General features: G+C 39.2%; 1 protein-coding gene across 1 annotated transcript; it reads left to right on the forward strand.

Moving 5' to 3' along the window:
• The first annotated feature begins 680 nt into the window (after window positions 1-680).
• CAB39L (calcium binding protein 39 like) lies at window positions 681-13,262 on the forward strand. Its single transcript, XM_089493999.1, has 8 exons — window positions 681-791; window positions 1,883-2,047; window positions 4,301-4,419; window positions 7,685-7,853; window positions 9,871-9,930; window positions 11,248-11,313; window positions 12,644-12,787; window positions 13,083-13,262. The coding sequence occupies exons 1-8, from the start codon at window positions 681-683 to the stop codon at window positions 13,260-13,262; spliced, it is 1,014 nt and encodes a 337-aa protein (XP_089350125.1).
• The last annotated feature ends 804 nt before the right edge of the window (window positions 13,263-14,066 follow it).

A 14,066-nucleotide genomic window follows, 5' to 3' on the forward strand; every position in this document is an offset into this window, starting at 1 on the left:
CACATGATTACCGTGCAGTCACTGAGCAAACACAGCCATTCATCTGGAGACCAGATTCTTATTTAGTGAAATCATTTGTGAGTTTAATAATTAATGGCAAGTTCTAATCGCACCGCGCCAACGGAGGAAGAGAGAAAAGGCATATAATGAAAAACGCAGGCAATGGCAGCAATAATCAGTACGAAACCCTCTTTAAATTCACGTAATGTCAGATGTTCTAGCTTACAACAATTAAATGGACGGTTCGACAAAGGATATGTTTCTGTAACGGTAGCTTGACTTGACAAGGGGGATTTTTTATTTGTACAATCCATGCCGTCGGATGATCGGATGCACATTTTGCATTAAACTAGATTTCTATGCATTGACAAACTTGTCCTTTTAAAATATGTATGTTTCTCTAAGCAAAAAGTAAATGGTTTATATGGCTGTCTCCTTAAATTAACTATGGCAAATCCACGGGACTGCCCAACCCTCAGTACTCAAAGGGTTAAATTAAATATCTAAACAGTTTTGTTTTGTGAAAAAGTGAAGGCAACAGCTCTCCTTTAAAACATGCGCTGAGTGATCTTTATTTTTAAATCAAATATGTTATAAAAAAACAAACAGCACTGTGCTTAGGCATGTAGATCATTTTAATTTCTGTTGTTTTTAGGATTTGTCTTGCATCTTAAACCAAAATGAAAAAAATGCCTTTGTTCAGTAAGTCACACAAGAATCCTGTGGAGATAGTGAAAACTCTCAAGGAAAACATGACCTTGTTAGAGAAGCAGGATAAAAAAACAGAAAAGGTAAGTGGGGATTTTGGTGCTGGGTAGACTATTTAAGTGGGTGGGGTATGGTTAAAAATGTGCAGTTTTTCTCATGTAAAGAACATTATCATGATTAATATGTGCATTTTCCTTCTCACCCGCCTTTTTCTTAGGTACTAGTGTATCACCGCTCTACTCACATGTCTTAAAGTTTGGTTTTTTTTGAGTTGCAGCTTAACTTGCATTGGAGCCCATGCAAAATGGGACTGGGATATTAAGGGGCATTTTAGTGTCCTTGATACTCCTACTATAGAAGAGTGCATATTAGAGTATTCTGAGTTCTTTAAACCCTTACTGGTGATGTCGGGATATGTCACGAAAATTGATCCTTGATGACCTAGGACATATCCTCTATGTCATGGGGGTTTGGCACTGGCAGGGTTAAATCCCTGCTGGTGAAATGCAGATCAAATGACAGGCTGGTCTCCCCTCTTGCTGGGGGCAAGGTTTTTGGCCCTGAGTGGTCAGGTCGAACGTGACTGTGCTCTAATTGAGCACCATTACATTCTGCAGATATCTAAATGCACAAACAGAAGTTCGGGCATTTCCTGACATTGCAGAGGAAATCTCTTGATGCGACAGGAACTCGCACGGTCTGTAGAGACCCCAAACTGGTCTCCTGCTGCAGTACTTCACTGACTGATCGCACAATGTGTATTGATCCAGTGTGCGTGCCGGTATATCATAGGGCTGCATGCATCTGTCCGAGAGCTCCCCATACAGATTCTATCGTTGCTGCTGATTGCTGTGCAAAATAAATACATAAATGTAAAAATTCAAAAAATATATATAGTTAAAACAAAACGTATAAAAGTAAAAAACCAAAATACTCCTACTATCTAGCCCTCAAAAAAAAAACTTTTAAAATGCAGCCAAATTCACCGCCTGCAGGGTATTTAGCTGGAGGGTGGGGAAAGGGGCAGATTCATTTGGGGGTGATTCTAGGTGAGAACTACTAGGTAACTGGATGCCTGTGGTTTACGATAATGTTCACTTGATTTGTGCTGTTTACAAATATTTCAATACATATATTTACTTCATGCCTACAAACATCCTTGTTTCACTCACAGGCCTCCGAAGAGGTCTCCAAATCCCTCCAAGCCACAAAGGAGATTCTGTGTGGTACAGGAGACAAGGAACCGCAGACAGAAACCGTTGCTCTGCTCGCGCAAGAACTGTATAACAGTGGCCTGCTGGTGATGTTAATCGCCAACCTGCATCTCATAGACTTTGAGGCAAGTATTCATTATTCATAGATACATAGCTCTTGTTTCTGGCCCATTTGTATGATTTACCTTGTGTAGTGGTCTTTAGCATGGCGCGGTAGCAGAGATCTTGGCTCTTTCACGTCACTGTGCTCTGTGATGCCCTGCGTGGCCAGGTCAAACCACGGGGATCTACACTCGCTCATGCACAGGCACCATAGAGATGGCCTAAGCCTTAACACACCATTGAGTATACGCACACAAGACATGGTTTATCATTCTTGGGTTCCTAGGGAAAGTAGTGTTTTTTTGTTTGTTTTGTTTTTTCTTTTCTTAATCATGCCAATTATCTCTACCTGACAGGACTTTAATCACAGCCATAATTTACCAGCTTTAGCCAAAAGTTTATCATATCTTGCAATATTTCAAGGAAGAAAGCCAACTAGAAAGTACATTTGTATTGATTTAACATTGGTGTTCGTTCATAGTACAATACATTTAATATTCTTGAAATAATGTATTAATGGTATTTTTCATAGAAATTACATTACGTCCCTTCCGGAATGTTTTCTATTTCCTTCTTAGAGGTTTGATTATGATTAGCAGTAGTTTACCTCGTCAGTAAATCCAGCAGCACCAGTTAGAACCTCCTGCTTTTTTTGTTACAAATACACAAAAACTGACATCTCTTTGGTCATTTTAAGGTAAGTTGTGTTTATTTCCAGGGCATAAATCAGAACAAGCTTTCATTAACATGTCTGGCTTTATCAAGTGTAACTTCAAACTCTTAATTGCTTGTTCTTACACTGCGTGACATACTTTAAAACTTCAGAAAGAAACGCCTTTCGGGAAGTAAAAGTTAAAGGAGTCATTGTGATGAACTGGACGACTTCTTTGGTTGCACTTTAAAATCAAAATGATCGTTTCTGCATATGTGCTATTTTCTAATGCCTAAAAAACAAAACGAAAGGATGATAAAACACTAGAAACAAAACGGCAAAATAATGTAAAAGATTAAATAATATCATTTTAACAGGTTTTTCTTTGAAGCTGGGATACTCGTGGATAGCATTCCAGCCCTTCCAACACAAAGAAGCCCCACCTGCAGCTCTAAATGAAATATCTGGGGGGCTTTTTCATTCGTAAATGTAAATATAACAATGTTATTTTAAAAAGTATGTAGTACAGAGTAACTCGAAATGCCTACCAAGAATACACAATATTTTTGGTGACAGCTGCCATCTTGGTCCCGTACATCTCGTCTCAATAGGCTGCAGTGAGAACACTGGTTTGGTCCGTAATCCATCAGCTATTGAAATGGCAAATAAATATACAAGGCCAATGGTATAAATGCACTAAATACTGGATTGTGCAGTAAAACTTTTTTTGGGGGGGACTAACGTTTACTTTTAGGATGAGCTTCTGAGAACATGGCCCATGCTGATACTTTTACTGGTTGAGTATGGTTATAGTGCAAGCTTTCACAACAACTAGGGGCCATTCTACATAGGTAATTTTAATCATTTGGACCAAAAAGAAAGGAGAAACTCAGCCTTTCATAAATAATTTTACTTATTCCCTCCACCGATTAAACAAATGGATTTTCCACTTTTCTGGGCATAATGATGTCACTCGCTTATGACCAATCACCACTCGCCTTTTACAGAAAGCTCACACAGAAGTAGATACCTTCACAGCTCCAGTTTCCACCCAACCCACGCAGCCAGTCAGTGGTAGGAATCTGCTCTCCATTGAAATGAATGGGAGTGCTTTCTGTGCATGGAAGTACTTTAGGAAGTAACTGCAGATTAAAATACTGTCGGTACAGAGCCTCCTTTGGTTAGCGTCCCTCCAAACAAGGTTACTGTGGTCTTCCTTCTTGCAGAGTAATGCAATAAGCTGGGAGCTGAGGCTAGAGATGCTGTTTGCATTTCAAGCCGCATCTTCCAAATCAGCAAGTTGTTTACCTTGTTCCTGTGCCAGAAGCCTGTGTGCTACTCGTTCATCTAGCACTAAAACTAATCACACGGATAGAACATGCAAATACTTTGTTTAGGTCACTTCTGAACTGTAGTTGCTCCTGGGCGAGCTGTTATCCGTTATACGGAGTAGATGGGTTTACCAATCGAAGATGCTCCTGGAGCAGAATACATGTTTAAATCCATTATTTCAAAGAGGCACTTAAAACCATATCCCAGAATGACAGGTATCTGATTGAACGGATTATGGCAGATAGCTTTCTCTTTTGTGTGTAATGCTGGAAAACCATGTTTTCTGTTATAGGGCAAGAAGGATGTGTCGCAGATATTCAACAATATCTTGAGACGACAGATTGGAACCAGAAGTCCCACGGTGGAGTATATCAGCTCCCATCAACATATCCTCTTTATGCTGCTCAAAGGGTAGGTTGGAAAACCTTGTTATGGCAATAGTTTGGGGGGTTTTTTGTATGTGCTTTTGTTTTCTTTACGTTACGTATTCTAAGGAAAAATAGGCTCTGGCATGTTATGGTGGAACGACTTCACCGCTTGCTTGATTTGTTGCTTAACCCCTTGACTGCTAACGACGGCATGGTGCCATCGCTAGCAGTCCCAGTCAGGTGCTAACGATGGCACCATGCCATCGCTAGCACTATTCTACCTTGATGGAGGTCCGTGGACCTCCATCACCACCTACCCTGGCAATCTGCCCCTCACACCGAAGGGCATCACCGGGGCCACCCGATCCGCCTGGTTGCCTAGAGACCCCCAAATTAAATAATCTAAACATAAACTAGTTAAACTTTTTTTTTGTTTTTTTTTAAACTAGTTAAAGCATTCTAGCTAAATGATCACTGTGGTAGCCAATGTTACCACAGCGATCATATAGCTATGAAAAGTCACATTCCCTTTTTAAAAATGGCCGATACTAAATTTTAATCCCATTAAAATATTTAAGCTTTATTATTGTTTTGGAAAATGTGTCTTTGGAAGCCAAAAGTAAGCCAATTGCTGTGATGTGTATGTTTCCAGTTTAATTCCATTGTATCGGTACTGCGGCCGGCTGATCTGCATATTATTACAGCCAGGAGCTTTCACCTATTGCCCCACCGCCTAATGGAAAACTTAGCGTCGGCGTAGCACGTGTGCGGTTGGCCCGTGGCTTGGGAATTTTCCAGTGGGCTGCATGCACTTTGCAGTCGTGAAGGAAATTCAGCAACGCTCTGCCGTTTCCTGCAGTAATTTCCTCTAACTAATAATTACACGCCGCGTGCCTGCGGGGAGTTGGCATAGCGTTATTTAAAGCACAGCGCCGAACATATCTGATTTTAGAAACCCGGAATTTATCAGCAGAAAAGAACCAAAAGACCCATCTTCTGTTATTATTGGCATAGCGTTATTACACTAAAGTTACTGTATCTTGTACTGAGCGTATTTTACATCGCCTCAATAAACAGCCTGTTATTCCATTAAACTGTTCAAGCAGATTACGTTTTATGTGTGTGTACTACATAAAACCAATATGACTGTTTACAGATAAGATATATATATATCTCAACTATTAAGCCAGTATCACAACCTCATGCTGACGAGTCCCATGAAGGACGAAACAGCTGTCCATGAGTGGTGATCTGGCTATTGTACCTCTTCCTGAGTTTTGTCTAAAGGCTGTCTTGTACAGCGGGCAATTACTTTCAAGGGATCCATGTATAAAGTGGATATAGAGGCAAAGGTGATAATTGTTAACCTTATTTGCATGCGCCTACCCAGAATCCCTTGTGGTTGTGGAAGCACCATGAGCTTTCTTGCCTTCTGGCCTGCCTGGTGTCTGTAGATGAGTGTTTAATAATACTTCTACTACCCCTTAAATTTAAGTGGAAGGGTTTCCATAACCTTTTACCCACCATAACTTATATATATATATATATACCATTACATATGTGTAATAAACACTCACATTGCGTGTATACCATAATACCATAACTGCCTATTCTTCATTATTGGTTCATTCTGGCTCTGCCAACCTCACATGAAGATCTGTTTTTTCCATGAGATGAAATATGGTCTCTCCAAAGCACACCAATTTACAGGCAAAAAGCATGCGCTATAGGTAGTTTACATGAAATAATTCAGTTATGAGTGATAGCTCCCCTTTAAGTTACACCTAATTTGCAGTATTTTAATTATTTTGTCGATACGTGTAAGATCTCACATAGTAAGTTTACAATTGCAATTCGCTCAACGTATTGGTTGTGTTTAAATGATAGAGAGCCTGGGTACCAACAACAGTAACTGGAAAGTGAAATGGTCAATGTGTTATGAAGGCATATCGTATGTGTTTTTCTTAAATCCCTTCATTGTCAGTTATCTTGGCACGTGATCAAAATCATGTTCTTAAAGGCACAATACGGTGCAAGCTTTGTCCCCTAACATGGCTTAACATGGATGGTATAAAGTATCTGTGTCCTGATTCTCTTCTACCCTGTGGCGGTGATGGCAGGATTGAGCAGGAGTTAGGCATAGTCCCATGGTCTTCCAGTTAGGATATTCATAAAACATGGACAGCTGCTGTCTCAGTCGGAAGCCACTGGACTAGTTTACCAGGAGAGGTGTATGGCATATTACTTGGGCGTCCAACATGCGGCCCGCGAGACCTCGAGGTGCGGCCCGCGTAAGATCGGCAGCCAGGGCAACCGATCTTACGCAGGCCATACCTCGAGCCCTGCTACAACAAGAGCCCTGCTACTTACCAGTGGGAGGGTCTTTTGTACTGCAAAGAGGAAGCGGTACCCAGCAGAGTTGACGTGACATCACATGACTCTGCTCCAGTCCTGCTTCCTCTGTGCAGTACCAGAGAACGCAGAGGGAGGCTGCGCCCCCTGCTGAAGTCTGTGAGCGGCATCGAGGAGCTGCAGTGCAGGTAAGGGGTGGGGAGGGTGTTTGAATGAGTATGCGTGATTGAGGGAATGAATCTGTGAATGAATGAGTATATGAATGAGTGTGTGATAGCATGGATGTGTAAGTGCTGGAACCTAGGCATGATGGGACTGTGATTGCTGTTAGCAATCACACTCCTATCATGCCAAGTCAGCCAGTACATGCTGAAACCTAGCTAGCTGCCCCCCTTGTGTATTGATGCTGCCAGCATGTACTCGTTGCCTGGGTATGATATCATGCCAAGTCATTTACTAATTTTTTTTGGTCCAGAATTTTTATTTTGGTGCATCCCTAGAATAAATAGAACTATTTCATTTTTAATTATCCTTAATTTGTAGTCACAACACTTTCTAGGCCCAGAAATCAGTGAGGGTAAAGGTTTTGTGTCATTTACTTTATTTTAATCTGCATATTTTATTAAAGACCATATTTTCTCACTGTGAAAAATGAGTGTGGCCCGCGCATGTATACAATTCTGATGAAGTGGCGCACTGCAGAAAAAACTTGGACACCCCTGGCATATTATATGTTTAATGGGTAGCCGGTCACAGCTGTATCCTCCGCAACACCGGTTGTTTATTGCTAGAGAGAGTGCTGCTCTCTGTCTCATTAACTTTCAAGTCCTCAAGACGTCTCCTTTGGATGTAAACATCTGAGCATCTCAAGTAGGAACCCCCGAGGTCTTAAAATTATGTGATTTGATCCAATATTGTTGTATTTCTTCTACTGACGTACAGATTTATTTTTCTAGGTATGAATCTGCCCAAGTGGCCCTTCATTGTGGAATCATGCTCCGGGAATGCGTCCGTCACGAGCCGCTTGCCAAAACCGTTCTTTACTCTGAGCACTTTGCGGACTTTTTTAAATATGTGGAAATGTCAACATTCGACATAGCTTCAGATGCCTTTGCTACATTTAAGGTAAATTATTTAACATCGGACAGCGCTCATTCCAGGCTTGTTTTCCTCGAGGTGTCATAGCAAATAGGTTCTCTAGATTGATTATTTCTTTCCTCCCATAGTGAGATACAATAATCAAAGTGCTGCCAGCCAGGGAGTGTTAATTGCCTCAGACGTGCAATGTAACGCTCTGTTAGACTCTAGATACTGAAAGAAAAATACTATTTCTAACTAAATTCACTAAGCTGGGATATGGTTCATGTTATCTGGAAAATAAATGGCAAGTATATGAGAAACATAGAATTAGAATATATCGCCACGTGTCGTTCTACCCTGCAATTAGGACATTGGCAGAAAAGAACCGATTTCAAGAAGGGCATGTATCATTTATTAACACAGTTTTTCATTTTAGAAATGATGGACATTTTAGCTATAAAGATCTATTTTATGATGACTGTAATCAGTAAACAGAGGGCATTTTCAGATGTCAAACCAAAAAGGCTTCCTATATTCCTACGGCAATATGTTATATTAAAAGACACAAATGACTTAAATAAGTCCGTAAAGTAATCAGTAAGCACAAGAGGACTATTGCATGTCCACCTTCTGAAAACGTAATGTAAATAAGGAATGTTTTCTGCTGTAAATAATAGCAATGACCATACCCAGATACCGGTGTCCATAACAAGTTAATAGTTTCTATAAAGTATTTCCGGAAATGTCTGCCACAAAGCCTGCTGCTGCCGAAGCCGTCTATCAGTCTGAGTCTGACGAGAAGAGCAGTCCCAGAATACTATAATATTTCAGCTATGAGCGAGATACACAACATATGTTCCAGCTCTTGTAGACTTGTCAGTAAAGTGCTATATACAATACAATACATATATATATATATATATATATATATATATATATATATATATGCACTGCGCAAGGTGTCGACATGTTGTGTTCCTGTGACCTGACCATTAAAATAGTTTTTTCCCTTTTCCGTGTCTATAACCCGCCAATTAAATGTTACATCTCCCATCACAAGCGATTACTAACTGCTTGTCAAACAAGCGAAGCATGGTAAATGTGCTGCTATAACAGGCCTCTTCGCGCACGTTCCCTGCAGCAGGAATGCGTACACCCAATGTAATTAAACTCGTATTAAGATGTTTACAACAGTGAATGTGTGGAATGTTGGGTTCCAGCAGAATAATTAAGGTTCTGTCAGGTATAAAGAAGATTTAAGTGTAGCATTACACACTTTCACGAGCAAATACAGCGGTGCTTTCATCCGGATTACCCTGTTCAAAGCCGCCTCGGAATATTCATCACAGCGTACAGTTTTACCGACACGTCCAACAATATCTTTTTCAACCTTGTAAAGCAAGACTCGGTGTGCACGAGCTTTGGGGATTCCTGCAGCGCTTCACACGTTAAGCGTGTAGTCTGTCTACCACTCAGAGTGCTTTTGCTTGCTTTAAAGTCTGCCTTTGATTAGAAGGCTGGGAGAATTGGCTGATCTTCACCACTCCGTTTTGTTTGTTTTTGGTAAATTAATGCTTTATTTATTTTATTTATACTACTCTTCTCGTAGCAGGCATGCTAATGAAATGGTCGAAATCATTATAGATCTTGTTTGCTGGAGAGATGAACATTTAAATATCTGATCTCTGTCATGAAGGACCAACCGTGATACGTATCTGCTGCGAGAAGGGTCTACAAGACGCCGTTTCAACTAATCAGCTGAGCTGTTGAATGGCTACACCCCTCCCCCCCCATGATTATTTAATTGTGTAAAAGTTTGCACTTTTCTGGCATTTATAGGTTACCGAAAAAGTTTTGTTTTGTCTCATTTAATGTTTTCTCTAAGTGAAATAGTAACTTAGTCAAGGGTACTAAGCTTTCTGCCCTTCTTCAGGGGGTGCTAGCTTTAGCTTGGCCCTCGTAATGTATGCTGTGGTCTGTAAGCTGAAATGGCCAATGCCCGTGTGAAGAATCTATGATGGTCTTTCTAATTAAAAATTCTTTTTTGTCTTGATTGTTTTAGGACTTGCTGACAAGACACAAGCTGGTGGTAGCAGAATTTCTAGAACAGAACTACGATAGCGTAAGTGGAAAGGAGACTTTTTAATGTCCAAAAAATTACTTCAGTGGAGAGTCGCCAAGATTTGTGTAGAACACATCTATGTCTCCTCCTTTGTGTCATTGTGACCATTGAGTGGCTTTGGTAGACGTTCTGTATTAAGGTTATTATATGGTATGAAGGAAAACACTCAGCTACCCTTTGGGATTTTAGCGGTAGGGTATATCGCCGCAAAAGAAACTAAATATAGCGTCCGCACCTCGACGAAAATAGATGTGTGTGAAAAACTGGTTGTTTGCTCGAATCCAGAGAATGAATGGCATATTTGGTATTGGTGAAAATATTTATTTTGTGGTGTTCTATTTAAATGAATAAACCTTTTTATTAGGGAAAACCATGATATGATGGGTTATGTTTCAGTACCAAAGCTTACTCTGTGAGATAGCATCAGAATTGAGTCATAGTGTGAAAGCTGGTGTGGGGTCTGCCAAACATCGAAATAACACGTTAAAGCCACATGTCACAAATAAGCTTAAAAGTAAAGTTGGTCCGTCCCCACAGTTATATGTGACGGCCACACGTGCCGAGATTATTGGTCACCTGGACAGCAGCTGAATCACCAAAGCCACCCGTTTCCACGGATCTCATGACTACGACTAGAAGATAAACTTCATTAGAATTGAATCCTTTGATATCAAGCAATAAATAGGGTCAATACTTAAGGTTTTCCGAAATGCTCACCTGCTGGGGGATTTATGTTGACCCGATAGTTTATTATATGCCTTTGATAAAAGCTCAGTGTGTCTGAAAATCTGTGCGGTTTATGGGATTAAAAAGGCTACTACGCTATTGAAGCTGCTTTTATTTATTACCAGACATATAGTAGGTTTTGTTATTACATCACCAGCGTATTATGTGTGTATTTGCCCCAATATATAACGCACATGAGTATATAGTGATATGTTTTATGCAGAAGGGTAGCATACATGGAGTGGGGGTCCTAAAAGAGAGGGAAAGCGTACTATGGTCCCTAGTACAATTGGGCTGGTTTCGAGAGAGCCCCATTCAGAGCTATAGTGCAGTCTGGCCCCCAGTGAGGTGCCCAGGGGCTTCTATTAATGCTCCTACCCCAGATCTGTTGCTCTATGCTTTGTTCAGAATATTCCACCAGTCATTCAATGAGCTAATTTATTAGTTTTACAGTAAAGCCTCAAATTAAAATTTAAGACTCTTACTGACCAAGTCTAGGGACTTTGCTGGGCAGGTCATTTTAATGTAACACAATATTGTGGTAATGTTTAATACCATGTTTAATGTTTTTTTTGTTTTTGTTTATTTTAGATATTTAATGAATATGAAAAGCTTTTGCACTCTGAAAACTATGTGACGAAAAGGCAGTCACTTAAGGTAATTTGCAAAACTAGATCACCCCATTATCTGTCCGTTAGTTAGAGATATTAATGTATGTTAGTAACCCTAACCCTCTGCCCCATAATATGCCTTTTAACCCTCTAAATGCCAGAGTGGCATATAGGGTTAAAAGGCATATCATGGGGCACAGTGGCATTTAGAGGGTTAAAAGGCATATCATGGGGCACAGTGGCATATAGGGGGTATAAGGCATTTCTGGGGCAGATGTGCATAACTGGGGGGCAGGTTGGAAAATAGAAGGAAATAAAACCAAAATATTTTTCTAAATCATATTATTAAATCATTTATTAAAAAAAAAAAATAGTTTAGATGAACTAACATTTACTGGTAAAACTTTTTTCCTATAGGGTCGTCTTATATTCAGGCTTTTTCTTTTTTTTCCTAAATTAATATTCAGATTTGGGGGGGTCGTCTTATAATCAGGGTTGTCTTATAATCGAGCAAATACGGTATTAAAAAAAATATGTAATATAGAGTAATACGTAAAGCATGGATGTGGCCCTCTGAAACATATAAAAATATGTATGTGGGGAGATGTCGCTGAACGTAGATTGGGTCATTGATCGGCTGTGGTGTGCTACAGCATTTAAAAAAAAAAAAAAGTGCAAAAAGGTGTATTTTTTTTCTTCTATTTTATCATAGATTTTTTTTTTGTCTATTATTACTAATTACGTTTTATGTTTTAAAAGACTGCCCTACTTTTCCTGAACAAACTGATATACAATTTGTGGGGTTCATGAAATATGGAAAAGGGGGAATCATGCTCTTAAAAAGCATATGGTAAAAATGACAAAAACAGATTTTGGCCCTTTTGGGTATAAAATAATTTATACATGCCTCTGTACATCGTTATTTAAAATCCTAAATATCTTCTAAGCTTAAGGCATCATAGAGCCGTCCCCTGGCTGCCTCTGCTTACGCTCCCTTGATGTTAATGGCAGTGCTAATGAACACGTGCAGAGTGTGTACTCAAGTACACGTCCTGCTTTCAGTAGAGGCAGTTAGGGAGTGGGGGAATATCATTGAAAATTATTATTATTTACATACTTTACATATTTACATACAATATATATATATATATATATATATATATATATATAGTGCCATCAAATTCCGTAGTGCTGTACAATGGGTAGACGAGACATAACAAGTAGCATGTAACACATATTTACAGGGGACTTTATTTATGAACATTTCTTAATGTACCCGTTTATAGCTGAAGCAATTAATACACCTCTAAACCAGACAGCCTATTATGGACCAAACCTGTTGCCCGCTGTTTTTAAAGACATTCTGCTTTTTTTAGCTGCTAGGTGAGCTGCTCCTGGATCGACACAACTTTTCCATCATGACAAAATACATAAGTAAACCAGAAAATCTGAAGCTCATGATGAATCTCCTTAGAGATAAAAGCCCAAACATTCAGTTTGAAGCATTCCACGTGTTTAAGGTGAGTACGGAGCTCTTGGACACAACGAAGCAGGTCTGTTTTTAATTTCTACAGCGTCAGGACAACTTCACTTACTCTCTTCTGCCGTTTATATGCGTACCAACATCTCATTTGTAATGATAAAGAGCATTATGTTGTTCCCATGGGATTAAGGGATAAAACTTTAATGAATGAATTCAGTTATGCTAAAAGATATGATTTTGACAGTCTTTAACTTCACGTATGGATTTAAAACCAGACTGGTACAGCTTCCTCTGCAGACAAATGATTTTCACGTCGTCTCTTGGCCTTCTAGGTATTTGTCGCAAATCCAAACAAAACACAGCCGATTGTGGACATCCTGTTAAAAAACCAGACCAAGTTGATCGAGTTCCTGAGCAGCTTCCAAAAGGAGAGAACAGACGATGAACAATTCTCCGATGAAAAGAATTACTTGATCAAACAAATCCGAGACTTGAAAAAGCCCACCCCATGAAGATTTTATGCTACTGGCATCTAACGAAAAATAAGTGTTTAAAAAAAAAAAAAAAAAAAAAATTGTCATGGCATGGTCAGTGCCTATGTTTTTGTTTCAAATTAGTTTATTAGCTGCCAAGAGTGTAAAAGTTTTATATTAAAACTGCAAAAAAAAATATGACTAGGTAAACACGTTCTTCTTAATCAGGTGTCTTCAGGTATGGAGTTGAAGCTGGCATATACGCGATTGTCCTCACAAGAAAATGACATTAGGGGACTTCTTCCAGCTTGCAATTGCGATAGTGATTTGACTTGTGATGCCGTAAACTTTAAAGATTTTGGAAATATTTATCTTCAGCACTTCTAGTAAACTGATGGTGTCCTTTAGTATTAAATGTGGATGTGATTAGAATTATTATACTGGTATGGGTTCTTCTCCTTCACCCGATGAGACGGAATATGTAAGCAATATCTACTTTTTGGTGCAAAGATACCTTATGAGCTTTAATAGAATATAGGTTTATGATGTGATATCAATTTCTGGGCCAACTCTTGCAGTAAGAATAGGAGATAATTGTAAAAGCTAGGTTTATTTTTGTCTGATGGTACTTGGTACAATTTAATTTAGGAATATAACATTTCCCCTATCTTTTTTTTTTTTTTTTTTTAATTCAGTATAAAGCTACCGTATATTTTATTTAAACATCAGCCGTATGTTTTATTTAATGATTGATTTAACAGAATATGTGATTTAAGGTTTTAAGAACTCTTTAAATGGAAATTAAAGCCCGTTGTACTGTTTGGGTGTTGATTATTTCCACAT

Source organism: Sceloporus occidentalis, unplaced genomic scaffold, assembly GCF_023333645.1.
Source record: "Sceloporus occidentalis isolate IW3139 unplaced genomic scaffold, rSceOcc1.0.p SCAF_68, whole genome shotgun sequence".
NCBI classification, from domain to species: Eukaryota; Metazoa; Chordata; class Lepidosauria; order Squamata; family Phrynosomatidae; genus Sceloporus; species Sceloporus occidentalis.